Consider the following 15,107-nt stretch of genomic DNA (forward strand, 5'->3'; position numbering starts at 1 on the left):
ACCTTTTTTGCCTTTTCCACCACGCCTCTTCCCCTTTCCACCAGCATCTGTCATTTTGCCACTCATGTTGATTGCGACAAGATTGTGGACTGAAAATGTGGTAGTAAAAATTGAGAGGTGGTGAAGATTGCAGTGGTGGTCTAGCTTTATTAACAGCAGAATAATAAAGAATAAATATCCCTGACAATGCAACTTAGTTATAATTAGTTGGAGTGTGCAACGCAGGCAGACGTGCTGCAAATGTCTTTGCACTAGTGGGACTATAGCAAAGTCCAATAGCCACGTATAGGATGCCACTAGGTACACTGAGTGTTTGCTAGTATAATGGCTTGGTTAGAATGAGTTGTAGTGTGCAACGCAGGCAGACGCGCTCTGCAAATGTCTTTGCACTAGTGGGACTATAGCAAAGTCCAATAGCCACGTATAGGATGCCACTAGGTACACTGAGTGTTTGCTAGTATAATGGCTTGGTTAGAATGAGTTGTAGTGTGCAACGCAGGCAGACGCGCTCTGCAAATGTCTTTGCACTAGTGGGACTATAGCAAAGTCCAATAGCCACGTATAGGATGCCACTAGGTACACTGAGTGTTTGCTAGTATAATGGCTTGGTTAGAATGAGTTGTAGTGTGCAACGCAGGCAGACGCGCTCTGCAAATGTCTTTGCACTAGTGGGACTATAGCAAAGTCCAATAGCCACGTATAGGATGCCACTAGGTACACTGAGTGTTTGCTAGTATAATGGCTTGGTTAGAATGAGTTGTAGTGTGCAACGCAGGCAGACGCGCTCTGCAAATGTCTTTGCACTAGTGGGACTATAGCAAAGTCCAATAGCCACGTATAGGATGCCACTAGGTACACTGAGTGTTTGCTAGTATAATGGCTTGGTTAGAATGAGTTGTAGTGTGCAACGCAGGCAGACGCGCTCTGCAAATGTCTTTGCACTAGTGGGACTATAGCAAAGTCCAATAGCCACGTATAGGATGCCACTAGGTACACTGAGTGTTTGCTAGTATAATGGCTTGGTTAGAATGAGTTGTAGTGTGCAACGCAGGCAGACGCGCTCTGCAAATGTCTTTGCACTAGTGGGACTATAGCAAAGTCCAATAGCCACGTATAGGATGCCACTAGGTACACTGAGTGTTTGCTAGTATAATGGCTTGGTTAGAATGAGTTGTAGTGTGCAACGCAGGCAGACGCGCTCTGCAAATGTCTTTGCACTAGTGGGACTATAGCAAAGTCCAATAGCCACGTATAGGATGCCACTAGGTACACTGAGTGTTTGCTAGTATAATGGCTTGGTTAGAATGAGTTGTAGTGTGCAACGCAGGCAGACGCGCTCTGCAAATGTCTTTGCACTAGTGGGACTATAGCAAAGTCCAATAGCCACGTATAGGATGCCACTAGGTACACTGAGTGTTTGCTAGTATAATGGCTTGGTTAGAATGAGTTGTAGTGTGCAACGCAGGCAGACGCGCTCTGCAAATGTCTTTGCACTAGTGGGACTATAGCAAAGTCCAATAGCCACGTATAGGATGCCACTAGGTACACTGAGTGTTTGCTAGTATAATGGCTTGGTTAGAATGAGTTGTAGTGTGCAACGCAGGCAGACGCGCTCTGCAAATGTCTTTGCACTAGTGGGACTATAGCAAAGTCCAATAGCCACGTATAGGATGCCACTAGGTACACTGAGTGTTTGCTAGTATAATGGCTTGGTTAGAATGAGTTGTAGTGTGCAACGCAGGCAGACGCGCTCTGCAAATGTCTTTGCACTAGTGGGACTATAGCAAAGTCCAATAGCCACGTATAGGATGCCACTAGGTACACTGAGTGTTTGCTAGTATAATGGCTTGGTTAGAATGAGTTGTAGTGTGCAACGCAGGCAGACGCGCTCTGCAAATGTCTTTGCACTAGTGGGACTATAGCAAAGTCCAATAGCCACGTATAGGATGCCACTAGGTACACTGAGTGTTTGCTAGTATAATGGCTTGGTTAGAATGAGTTGTAGTGTGCAACGCAGGCAGACGCGCTCTGCAAATGTCTTTGCACTAGTGGGACTATAGCAAAGTCCAATAGCCACGTATAGGATGCCACTAGGTACACTGAGTGTTTGCTAGTATAATGGCTTGGTTAGAATGAGTTGTAGTGTGCAACGCAGGCAGACGCGCTCTGCAAATGTCTTTGCACTAGTGGGACTATAGCAAAGTCCAATAGCCACGTATAGGATGCCACTAGGTACACTGAGTGTTTGCTAGTATAATGGCTTGGTTAGAATGAGTTGTAGTGTGCAACGCAGGCAGACGCGCTCTGCAAATGTCTTTGCACTAGTGGGACTATAGCAAAGTCCAATAGCCACGTATAGGATGCCACTAGGTACACTGAGTGTTTGCTAGTATAATGGCTTGGTTAGAATGAGTTGTAGTGTGCAACGCAGGCAGACGCGCTCTGCAAATGTCTTTGCACTAGTGGGACTATAGCAAAGTCCAATAGCCACGTATAGGATGCCACTAGGTACACTGAGTGTTTGCTAGTATAATGGCTTGGTTAGAATGAGTTGTAGTGTGCAACGCAGGCAGACGCGCTCTGCAAATGTCTTTGCACTAGTGGGACTATAGCAAAGTCCAATAGCCACGTATAGGATGCCACTAGGTACACTGAGTGTTTGCTAGTATAATGGCTTGGTTAGAATGAGTTGTAGTGTGCAACGCAGGCAGACGCGCTCTGCAAATGTCTTTGCACTAGTGGGACTATAGCAAAGTCCAATAGCCACGTATAGGATGCCACTAGGTACACTGAGTGTTTGCTAGTATAATGGCTTGGTTAGAATGAGTTGTAGTGTGCAACGCAGGCAGACGCGCTCTGCAAATGTCTTTGCACTAGTGGGACTATAGCAAAGTCCAATAGCCACGTATAGGATGCCACTAGGTACACTGAGTGTTTGCTAGTATAATGGCTTGGTTAGAATGAGTTGTAGTGTGCAACGCAGGCAGACGCGCTCTGCAAATGTCTTTGCACTAGTGGGACTATAGCAAAGTCCAATAGCCACGTATAGGATGCCACTAGGTACACTGAGTGTTTGCTAGTATAATGGCTTGGTTAGAATGAGTTGTAGTGTGCAATGCAGGCAGACGCGCTCTGCAAATGTCTTTGCACTAGTGGGACTATAGCAAAGTCCAATAGCCACGTATAGGATGCCACTAGGTACACTGAGTGTTTGCTAGTATAATGGCTTAGTTATCAGTTGGAGTGTGCAGAGGACAAGAGGGTACAGTGGCAGGATTGTGGTGCTCTGGGTAGAGGAATGGAAGACTGCCTTTCTATTCCCTCCTAATGGTGAAATGCAGGTAGGAAATCCCTGACCTGGGCTACACAGACGCTGTTGCTGTTTGCAGGACCTGTCACCTATGGCTCTCTGACCCTGCCGGTTGGAGCCCTTAAAAGGACTGCTATAAAGTGCTCTCCCTAAGCTGTCTAACGCTGTGTATGCAGCGCATACAGCTGTATCGGCTATAGGACTCAGGAAGACGGAGCTGCGACAGTGATGTCTGACACCAAAGACGCAGAAGGCAGATAATGGCGTCCGTGAAGAAAATGTCCGGTTTTATAATGCAGGGACATGTGACATGCAGATCCTATCACACATGCCGTTGCTTCTCTGGCTCAAAGTCCACTTAGCTGTGTGTGTGTCTGGGATTGGCTGACATGCTGGCCCGCCCCACAAGACGCGCGCGCTTAGGGAAGGAAGACAAGAAAAAAAAAAAAAAAAAATGGCGATCGCCATTATAGAAACAGCAGTGATCTGAAGGCGCTGTTCACGCACACTATACACTGAAATGTGATAATAGTTTGATTCACAGAGTGACTTACACTATTACAGCAGAAACCAAGCTATGATTTAGCTGTTTTTTGGCTGCTAGAACCGTTCTCGAACGTTTCTAGAACTACCGAGCTTTTGCAAAAAGCTCGAGTTCTAGTTCGATCTAGAACATGCCCCAAAATCACTCGAGCCGCGAACTGGAGAACCACGAACCACGAACCGCGCTCAACTCTAGTCACAACGTCTCATGCAATGTTAAAGGGGTGCTCCAAAAATAAAATGTATTTTAATCCTTAATGTCTACTGTCATGATCTATTCTCTTTCCTAATACACTTCAATTGAAAAATTCCTACCTTCCCTCACTATTCTACCTGTTCTAATTTTTTTAACTACTTCCTCATTGATGACATTTTGTTTCAGCATCCCCAGAACATACTGGAATAGACATGCAAAAAGTTATCGAGGGGCAGAAAGAGACTGCGGTCACTTTCTGAAACAAAACTGAGCTGGCATGGGTTGTCAATTCTCATGGATGCTCAGTAGATTGTTTTTACTGTGTAATATGCACAGTGACAGTGCACTCGCTCGTCAGCTCTGACTAGATGTGATGAACCAGCAAGAGAGTGCATACTGTGCAGTGCCTGCGGACTCTACCCCTGATGATTGACTAGATTGAGTATCCCAACATGCACTGGGATTCTCAAACAAAATGTCATCAAAGAGGGAGGAGAGAAAAAAAAAACGTTGGAGACTTATTATTTAAAATAAATTAGAAAACCGATTAGATTATGATATTGTCACATCCCCACCGCAGTCCGCTCCTGCAACTTTTGTTTCGGTCACCAGGCACCGCCGTATTCCCGCTGCAGACAGAGCCGGTGACAGAAGAGGAGTTTGTGCCAGTGGCTCTGGTGGGCGCAGGCTCCGCCCATCCACTAAGCTGGGTTTCCCTAGGACCTGCAGTACCACAGGCTGACTGTAGGTGGCGTGTATCTTTCAGCTGAAGTTTCCTCCGTTCAGCTACAGCCAGTGGAAAGACACCACACCCTTCTAATTCCCCCTCCTATCTACTGGTTGCTGACAGATCTAATTTTGTATTCCTGCTTGTTTCTAGTTCTCGCTCTGTTCTGAATTTTGATCCCTGTGTTTTGACCCCTGCCTGCTCTCTGACTACTCTCATGCCTACTGTTTTTGTACCTTGCTTCCATCTCCAATTTTGACCTCAGCCTGATTTCCTGACTACACTAGTCTGCCGATTTTGTCCCTTTTCAGTATCTTCTGGTTAGACCCTGCCTGATAACTACTCTCCTCTGGATTTAGCCTTCCACAGGTAGTGATCTCTGGGGCCCTGTAGTAATTCCAAATCTCTGTATAGGGGTTAAAGGGTTTCGGGGTTCTCAGGATCCTGCTTAGTGGGCGGCTTTCCTCTAGCCTGTCCGTGACAGCCATTCTGAGACTGTGGTCCCAGGCAAGCGTTACAGATATTAAATAAAGACTTAGGATTAATATACATTTGGACCACCACTTGAAGATCCAAATTAGCACATCAGAGTAAATGGTAGCTTACTGGCAATTGACACATTTCTGCATTCGTTTTGCAGTAATTTCTTTTCCATTGAGTTACATTAGGCTAAAATAAATAATCCTAATGCAATAAGTAAAGGTAAAATCACCCCTCCCCTTGTGACTTCAGCACTGCCTTTCTGTCCTTGCCACACACCGTTTGTTGACAAGCTGTAGTGGTGACTATACAACTACAATATGTAACCAATTACTGGGTTCAATGGGAATTCCTAGGTACATTAATCTACATGAAACCATTGGGCCCATTGATTGGCTGCAGAGGTCATTTGAGCTATAGTCATGTCACCGCTGCAGCCTGTCAATTCAGTCTGGCAGCAGTGATTCAGGCAAACATGGGTCAGTTTGATATTTTTAACCTCAGCAAGAATAGGCAGTAAAATTGATTCTTGAAAAATCCCTTCAAATAGGAATCGTCACTGTCATCCACTACAAACATCCCAAAGGTGATATAAATACATGTAGTGGAGCTTAAATTCATTTTGACCTAACATCCTTTTCTTATTGCTTCAAGTTCTTCTATTGTAACTTGAATCAAATTGTATTCCTTCAGCTGAAATCCATGTAGGACATATAAATACATTGTGTAAAATGACACTTGAACCACATTCAGGTGTCCATTTTTTACGTGTCCTGAGTTTGTTCATGGTTAGAACATCTATCCATTATATTCTATGGTTCTGTTAACATGCCTGCTCCTCTTTATCTCTGCAAAAAAACAATGGGGACATGTTCATTTTTGATCCAAGTCATGGATCTCAAATACCCATATAAGTATATGGGTCAGTGGAAATCATAGAAAGTAACAGGATTTACCCCATTTTCCAAGCAAATAACGATCAGGTTCCCTGCACTTTCCAATACCACCAAAATACTTTTTGTTAGGACTTATACTGTGTTGGCTCCCTCAGGGTTGTTAGTTATATTATATTTGGTGTGTAAATGTACAGTATGAACATGTTGGAATAACTTTTATCTACATTTCATAAGTATCAGGCTTCATAGAAAAAGATTTATCCATATACCACGACTAGGGGTATTGTATTCAATCTGTACTATATATCATATGTAGAGTAAATTATTTGTCTACATTAGTGTTGAGCGAGTAGTTGACTATTTGTACTCTCTATGCTGTTAGTGAGTACTGTCTGCTACTCGTATATTCATTACGAGTAGCGGACACAAGGTAAGTCAATGGGAAATACTCGCTAAGCAGCTGGTAGCCTGAAAACCATACTATTCCCTACTCGCACAAAAAGTCCGGCTTTTGGGTTACTCGCTACTTAGTGAGTATTTCCCATTGACTTACATAGTGCTCGCTACTCGTAACGAATATGTAAGTAGCGGACAGTACTCGTTAACAGCATAGTGAGAACGAAAAGTTAACTACTCGCTCAACACTAGCTTACATGTTTACTTTATTTGTATGTGTATTTTTAACCAGCATTATGTGCATTTTCAGCATAACAACTTTGCATCTCAAATAAGTCCTTTGTATTTCTACCTTCTTTTTTCAGAGTCTCGACATAAGGAGAGGCCTACTTCATATACAGATCAGGTCTGATTTATTACATGGCCTGCATGCCTTTTAATTGTTTTTAGCTTATGTTTTCTTGCATGTTGTTGTTTGTTAATAAAAATATTTCTATGGTGATCCCCTTGATACATACAAACTGTCTTTTCTTTATATTATACAGATTTGGTTATGGTATATGAAGGTGATCCCTAATATTACATGTTGCCTCCAATCTGATCTGAGTAGTCCATTATTTAGGATTGTAATGAGTAGGAGAAGCTTTAAAAAAAATTTCTCCTTTTTTGCATACAAGAAAATCACTAAAGAAACACTGATGGGAAAATACAGACACACACCGATGAAAATCTGATCCAAAACACAGAAGAAAATCTGATCCAAAACACTGATGAAAATTGGTCCTTTTCATCACATTTGTGAAAAAATACAGACATTTGAATGGCGTCCTAAGAGAAAGCAGATGTTCCGAACATTACATATAGATGCTGGTTCTTACCTGTACAGACCGTCTTACACACAGACTTTGCATTACATCGCTCCAGAGTTTTACAACAGGGATCTGAAAGTGCAAAAATAAAGTCGATTTCTATGAGCTAACATTAAAAATCACATGTCTATAATATATATTGACAGGGATAGACCTAATCCAAAAGAATGGAAATATGCTAATACTTTAACAAATTCATTTTTAGGAAAACTCCATTGATGATTTAGAAAAAGTGCTGACTTAGGGTGGCTTTACATGCTGCGATATCCGGCCCGATATCGCTAGCATGTGACCCACCCCCATCATTTGTGCGAAACGGGCATATCGCTGCCCGGCGCGCACAAAATCTGGCACCCCCATCACACATACTTACCTGCATAGCGACGTTGCTGTGACTGGCATACCGCCTCCTTTCTAAGGGGGTGGTCCATTCGGCGTCACAGCAACTTCACTAAGCGGCCGCCCAATGAAAACGGAGGGGCGGAGATGAGCGGGACGTAACATCCCGCCTGCCTCCTTCCTTCCGCATTGTGGCCGGAGGCAGGTAAGGAGATGTTCCTCGTTCCTGCGGCGTCACATGTAGCGATGTGCACTGCCGCAGGAACGAGGAACAACTTCGCCCCTGCGACAGCAGAGATAACTGGCAGCGGACCCCCATGTCAACGAGGAGCGATTTTGGCCGTTTTTGCAACGATCCAAAATCGCTCCTAGGAGTCACACGCTACGACATCGCTACAGCGGCCGGATGTGCGTCACAAAATCCGTGACCCCAACGAGATCGCTGTAGCGAAATCGTAGCGTGTAAAGCCCGCTTAACCCAAATTGTTGATTTTTTTTTTTCGTAGAGATGAAAGTCATGAATTCTAGTAGGTCCTGTATATCAAAGTTAAAGTAATCCCAATAGCCTAACATAGCTGTACTAAGCTGTTTGCAGAGAAACAAATAGGAGTTGTGGAAGCAATTTAGTACGAGTTATAATGGTTCTGCAACCTGGTTGTTACACTATCACCATAATTTACTCGGCTGTGCTTCTTCCATCACTTTTGTTCTTTTCTATGGGAGTCAGACAAGCAGCGTAGTGCAGCTGCACTTTGCTATTTTCGGGACCCTGTCTCACGTGGCCTGGGACCTAGATTTAGCGATACTCCTATCTCAGCTATGAAAAGAAAAGCTGGAAAAAATCCTTTAATGTAACTCTGTAAGATATTAACACATTCCTAAACATGCTCAAGGTGCAGCAATCTCTCAATAATACCACTACACGTGGGCAAAATATCAATAGGTTGCCCTTACTTCGAAACCAAAGTACCAAATCATTTTGTGTTAGATGTCACACAAAAATCATACCAAAAGACACAAACTGTGAGTTTACATCAGCAGTGAAGAAAGAACACAGGATTAGGTCATGTGGTATAACTATTTATTTTCATGTTTTAGTTTAAGAAAATCAAAATAATTTACATTGTTTGGAGCATAATTTTAGTTTAAAGGTAAAGAGGACCCGTCACAACATTTTTCACATTGATCTGCACACACAATGTAACTATGGCTGTAGTGTGGGGGATAGTAAAGGTGACTGTGCTATGGGAAAAAGAGAGATAATAGAAGGGTTTGTAATGTGACAAAGCTACACTCAGCTGTACTGCTCCTCCCTCAAGTGTCTCAGGCACAAGATAGATAGAAAGATAGATAGATAGATAAATTCTGCTAATCTACTATGTAGCAACTATTACTTTCTGTGTCCAGTTCAACATGAAAAATATGGTGGAAGGTCCACTTTAACCTGACAGCTGATTCATGCTGCCTGAACCACAGTCAACATGAATCAGACATTGTCTTCATTATCACAACTGTGCATGTTATACTGTAAGACTCTGCTAGGTTTCAGAGAAGACACATTGATATGCCAAACTAGGCACTTCAGATGACTAATCTGAGACGTGTCTCAGGTGCTTCTCACCGCCGATCCTGCATGGAAAATCCCAGGTGAGGATGTCCACAATTCAAATAGAAAGGTAAAAATATCCAGTGGATCACAGGCGTTTTTACTTTAAAAAATAATTCCTTTATTGCTTACATTAAAAGTTCATCATAGATGGCATCCAGCAGATAATAGGTAAATTTCATCTGGTTACACCCAACGCGTTTCGACACATTACTATGTCATAGAGTCTTATTCGAATAAGACTCTATGACATAGTAATGTGTCGAATTGCGTTGGGTGTAACTAGATGAAATTTATCTATTATCTGCTGGATACCATCTATGATGAACTTCTAATGTAAGCAATAAAGGAATTATTTTTTAAAGTAAAAATGCCTGTGATCCGCTGGATATTTTTGCCTTTCTATTTAAAGTAGCGTATGACAAGTTCTATCTGATATTTTATCTATGGAGCCGTGCCGATTAACGTTTTTTTCTCATGCTAAGTTGGCATAAGGAAAAAAAATTACTGCATGTTGCTATTGACAGTGTATATCAGCCAGCGTCCAGCCATTCAAGTCAACGCGTATGTGAAAAATATTGGACTGTCATCAGAGTACGACTGATATACGTCAACACAGACAATGGAGAAGATGGAGAAATTAATTTTTCCATCTTCTCCTCTGAAGTTCCGATTCTTGCATGTCAAAGAACCAGATCACAGTGAATGACTCTCAGATCACGCTTGCAGCAGAGTTTGAGGCGAGTGTCATCTGCATAGCGCAGTCGATGTTCTTATATGAGAGAATCATCGCAAGTGTGAACGAACTCTTAGACTATGTCCGCACTTGGCTTTTTTTCCTGCTGTTTTGCTGTTTTTTCAACTGCAGCGTTTAATGCCAAAATGGAGGTGTTCTGCTTTTCAAGCATAGTCTATGGGAATTTGGGTTTCTTGTGCGCACTATACTGTTCAAACTGCAGCCTTTTTGTGGCAGAAATTTGGGCAAAAACTCAGCTTTTCAAAGAAGCAACATGTCAATTGTTTTTGCCATTTGGGTTTTGCACTGCAAAGCAGAGTTTTTGCCCAAATTTCTGCCACAAAAAGGCAGCATTTTCAACAGCATAGTGCGCACAAGAAACCCAAATTCCCATAGCCTATGCTTGAAAAGCAGAACACATCCATTTTGGCATTAAACGCTGCAGTTGAAAAAGCAGCAAAAAAGAAGGTAAAAAGCAGGTAAAAAGCAAAGTGCGGACATAGCCTTAGGGAGAGACCTGTCAGTCCAGGAAAGCGGGGTGATGAGACCTCAGACTAGTCGTCAAAGACACATAATAATAGGCAGGCTTTTCAAAGTATATTTTCTCTGAAGTGCAGAAGCATTTCACAATACAGAATACATGGCTATAATAATGAAGCCAGAGTCTGATTCATGCTGCCTGTGGTATGGGCCCATAAATCAGCTGACAGCTTCCGTATAACACAAAAAATGAACAAATAACTATGTTCAGGGCCGAGATAAACACATTGATTTTCATTGATTATTTATCATTTATAGCAAAGGATTAAAATGTTGATCTGTCAATACATGCAGAACGTCAAAAGAGAGTACTAACAAATACCAAGTCATAATTTATTCTTACAGGGACAAATACATAAATGAAAAACCTTGAATTTATGTAGAATACAGAAATAGATGAAGAGGTGATATAATTTAGTCATCCATTTATTTCAGGAAAAAGCTCCAAGGACCTCAGTGTTTGTTATGAACAATAAGTTGGCATGGCGACTTGAGACGCTGTAGTGATGACAGGGTGGGGACGTGGAGAAGTGTCTTACTAGAGACTTCTATATTACTGATATAGGTACATTCTGATCGATGGTTAAATGGTTGGATATATTATGGTTTTGATGGTATATTGTAATGGGAGTGAAAACAGAGAATTCATGGAAGAAACAGAATTCAGTTGGTGTGACGCGTAAACAAAGAATTTAACTTAGGTGGGTGTTAACTATTTAGAGACCTTTAAGCCAATTTAGAGAACAGCTACAGAGAGCTTCTTGCTCTGGAGGACCTGAGAGATCCATGCATAAAAATGACAAACTACTGATTTTAAAGGATGCTGTGTAATGCATAGATTCTCAGGTGGTGGCACTAAACACTTTTCCCTAAATATTACAGATGATCGCTGATTGTCTCATATTTTCAAACTTTCAACAGAGAAAGATTGTTTAAATCAGAACTTAGCCCAGTATATCCACTTTTAGAATTTATATTAACATAGTGTAATTGTAAGTTCATAAAATGCATGACATGTACAATAATATGAGATATTTTGAGGGTCCAAGTGAGAGAAACATCTATTAGTTGCTTGAAGCCAAAGGGCAATCAGTCTAATGTTGTTGCCCACTGCTTCAGAAAGGCACTGCTCGGCTCTGCTCGATAGATCAGAGTAGCTTGATTGGCGCTCCTCGATGGCTGATACATGTAGCTGAGATTGGCCATGTTAAGCTCTCATGTTGGTAGAGATAGACTATGTTTGGCTCATCTCAGTGGCTAAGATCAGTCCTGTTTATCTCTCCTCGGTTCAGCTCTCTTCGGTGGTTTAGATTAGTCTTGTTTGGGTCACCTTGGTAGCTAAGATAGGCTATGTTCGGCTCTCTTTGCTAGTTGAGATAGCCTATCTCAGCTACCAAGAATAGCCGAACATAGCCTATTGCAGCTACCAAGGACCGCAGAACATAGTCTATATCAGCTACCGAGGAAAGTCGAACATAGCCTATGTTCTGCTCTCCTTAGTAGCTGAGATAGGCTATGTTCGGCTTTTCTTGGTAGCGGAGATAGTCTATGATCGGCACTCTTTTTGCAAACAAGGTTGGCAGTGTATGGACACACAGTTGTAGGGCCAAAAAAATTAATTTAACCACTGATGCCTCTTCGTTTAAAAAAAATTGCATCCCAATGTCTGAACAATCAAAACATGTCATTATTACATTTTAAAATAAGTACATTTTATATTTAAGAATAAATTATAAATGATAAATTTGTCATTTATGACTAGCAGTCAAGGAGTGATAAATGACTTCCAACTTTTTATGATAATAATTACACATCAGTCCTTACTACAAAGTTGCATTCCTTTCTTATTCTTTGTTTCCTGTTTACCATATGGAGGAAGTGAACGCTTTATGAGTGAGCAGAGAGGATGTTTCACTATTTGTTTTCCTTATACTTAAGCATTCAAGCATAGTTATTGAGTTGAAAAAAACCTCATATATTCATGACTTGAAATGTATTTTATCTAGTATATACTTATCCTAAAAGCCAAAACTTTCATGGAAGTTAGCCAATCAGAAACAGCTACCAAATGAAGCATGTACTGATTAAATAGAAACGATGATTATTTCACTTGTTTCAGCTTCATGCAAAACTAATAATAATATTGTAAAATACTGAAAGGAACACTCTCCTACATTTCTCATTACTCCTGCCAGTTCTCCCCATAATGTAAAAATAAAGCTGTTCAAAATCATTTTATTTCATAATTATCTTATACCTGATTCTTGGCTAAATTGAGTGACCTCCTCAAGTATGAGTGCTACTACAGATCACAGGTTTGAATGGTATATAGATACGTATAGTTATCTGGTAAATCACATATCACTTCTTTATTGATACCTTTCAATTTATATATATATATATATATATATATAAAAATTGACTCTAAAAATTGAAGAAGTCAAAACTATGAATTAAAACATGTGGAATGAAATACTTAAAAAAAAGTGTGAAACAACTGAAAATATGTCTTATATTCTAGGTTCTTCAAAGTAGCCACCTTTTGCTTGATAACTGCTTTGCACACTCTTGGCATTCTCTTGATAAGCTTCAAGAGGCAGTCACCGGAAATGGTCTTCCAACAGTCTTAAAGGAGTTCCCAGAGATGCTTAGCACTTGTTGGCCCTTTTGCCTTCACTCTGCGGTCCAGCTCACCCCAAACCATCTGGATTGGGATCAGGTCTGGTGACTGTGGAGGCCAGGTAATCTGGCGTAGCACCCCATCACTTTCCTTCTTAGTCAGATAGCCCTTACATAGCCTGGAGGTGTGTTTGGGGTCATTGTCCTGTTGAAAAATAAATGATGATCCAACCAATCGCAAACCGGATCGAATAGCACGCCGCTGCAAGATGCTGTGGTAGCAATGCTGGTTTAGAATGCCTTCAATCTTGAATAAATCCCCAACAGTGTCACCAGCAAAGCACCCCCACACCATCACACCTCCTCCTCCATGCTTCATGGTGGGAACGAGGCATGTAAAGTCCATCTGTTCACCTTTTCTACAAAGACACGGTGGTTGAATCCAAAGATCTCAAATTTGAACTCATGAGACCAAAGCAAAGATTTCCACTGGTCTAATGTCCGTTCCTTGTGTTTTTTAGCCCAAACAAGTCTATTCTGCTTGTTGCATGTCCTTAGCAGTGGTTTCCTAGAAGCTATTTTTCCATGACGGCCTGCTGCACAAAGTCTCCTCTTCATAGTTAATGATGACATATGATTTACAAGAGTTGACTAATACCAAACAAGTTGACTTTGACTCAAGGAGGAGTAAGAAAGGATGCATAATTACCTCTTATGCACACATTACTCCTTCTCACACTGTACTGTGTCATCCACTAATCTACTGGCATCAAAATGATTGTGAGGTAGGCATGCTGAAATTTATACACCATATTCCTGCACCAAATCTGCATCTCTTGGCAAAAAAAAAATCATATCTAGACTGCATCAAAACTGCATTGTGTTTTGATGGGGTTTTTTGGCCAGAAGATGCAGATTTGGTGCAGTAATATAGTATATAAATTTCAGCACCAAATCTGAATCTCTTGGCAAAAAAACCTGTGATTTTTTTGCAGGAGATACAAGTCTGTGAACTAATTTCACCTGAGGTGAGGTCACTGAGTTCAATGAGGTCACCTGAGGTGAGAAAACTCCAGCTGTGACCGCAGATAAACTGAGTGACATCACCACTCACAGCTACAGCTCAGTCAGTCTCTGTTCTGTTCTGTGCTTGCACACTGTGACTTAAGTATGCAGCAGGTGGGAATTGTCATGGGTCGTGTGGATTACGTCGGAACTGGGTGTTTGGGGTTAATAAATTGGAGAAAGGGGTTTTTGTATTTAATTTCAAATAATGGATTTTTTTGGTGTTTGTGTTTATTTCTTTTCACTTACATAGTAATGTGGGGGTCTCATAAATGGTTCCCATTACCAATGTAGGGCTTAGTGGCACCTGTGAGCTGTCACTAACCATTTATATTACAGTGATTGCCACTGTACTAGGGTAGTCAGGATGAGCCGTTAATACACAGACAAGATAAACACATGGCTGGGGGCTGCAGCTTGTAACCGTATGCTTTATCTGTGCTGGGTATCACAATATGGGGGGACCCAACGGCATTTTTTTAATTTATTTTTACATTACTATAGAGACACAGACAGCATGTGTGATTCCAAGCAATCAGACATGCTATCACACAGGTTGGAGGCAAAGTGTGACAGCAACCAATCCCAGACACCTTGACTGCTGGTGGGCGGGGGAAGCAGTGAATATGTATGAGGGTAATGAGTGGCCCTGGAAGTAGTGTTATGTATTTAGATTAAACATAACAATTCAAATAACTAAAACACGTCTAAACATTTTTGCAAATTATTAACAGTTACAGAAATTTCATTACAAAATGTGGTCCTCAATAAGTGGCAACTCTTGT

The 15,107-nt window shown here is 41.4% G+C and overlaps 1 protein-coding gene across 2 annotated transcripts in view; it reads right to left on the bottom strand.

Annotated features, from left to right (window-relative positions):
• The window catches only part of PCDH17 (protocadherin 17), a 252,979-nt gene that overhangs the window by 129,153 nt on the left and 108,719 nt on the right, over window positions 1-15,107 (bottom strand). For both annotated transcript variants that reach the window (XM_075336839.1, XM_075336838.1), the window contains one exon: window positions 7,427-7,489. In XM_075336839.1, coding sequence (XP_075192954.1) covers window positions 7,427-7,489 — 63 coding nt within the window. The remainder of the gene's footprint in view (window positions 1-7,426; window positions 7,490-15,107) is intronic.

Source organism: Anomaloglossus baeobatrachus, chromosome 2, assembly GCF_048569485.1.
Source record: "Anomaloglossus baeobatrachus isolate aAnoBae1 chromosome 2, aAnoBae1.hap1, whole genome shotgun sequence".
Taxonomy (NCBI): Eukaryota; Metazoa; Chordata; class Amphibia; order Anura; family Aromobatidae; genus Anomaloglossus; species Anomaloglossus baeobatrachus.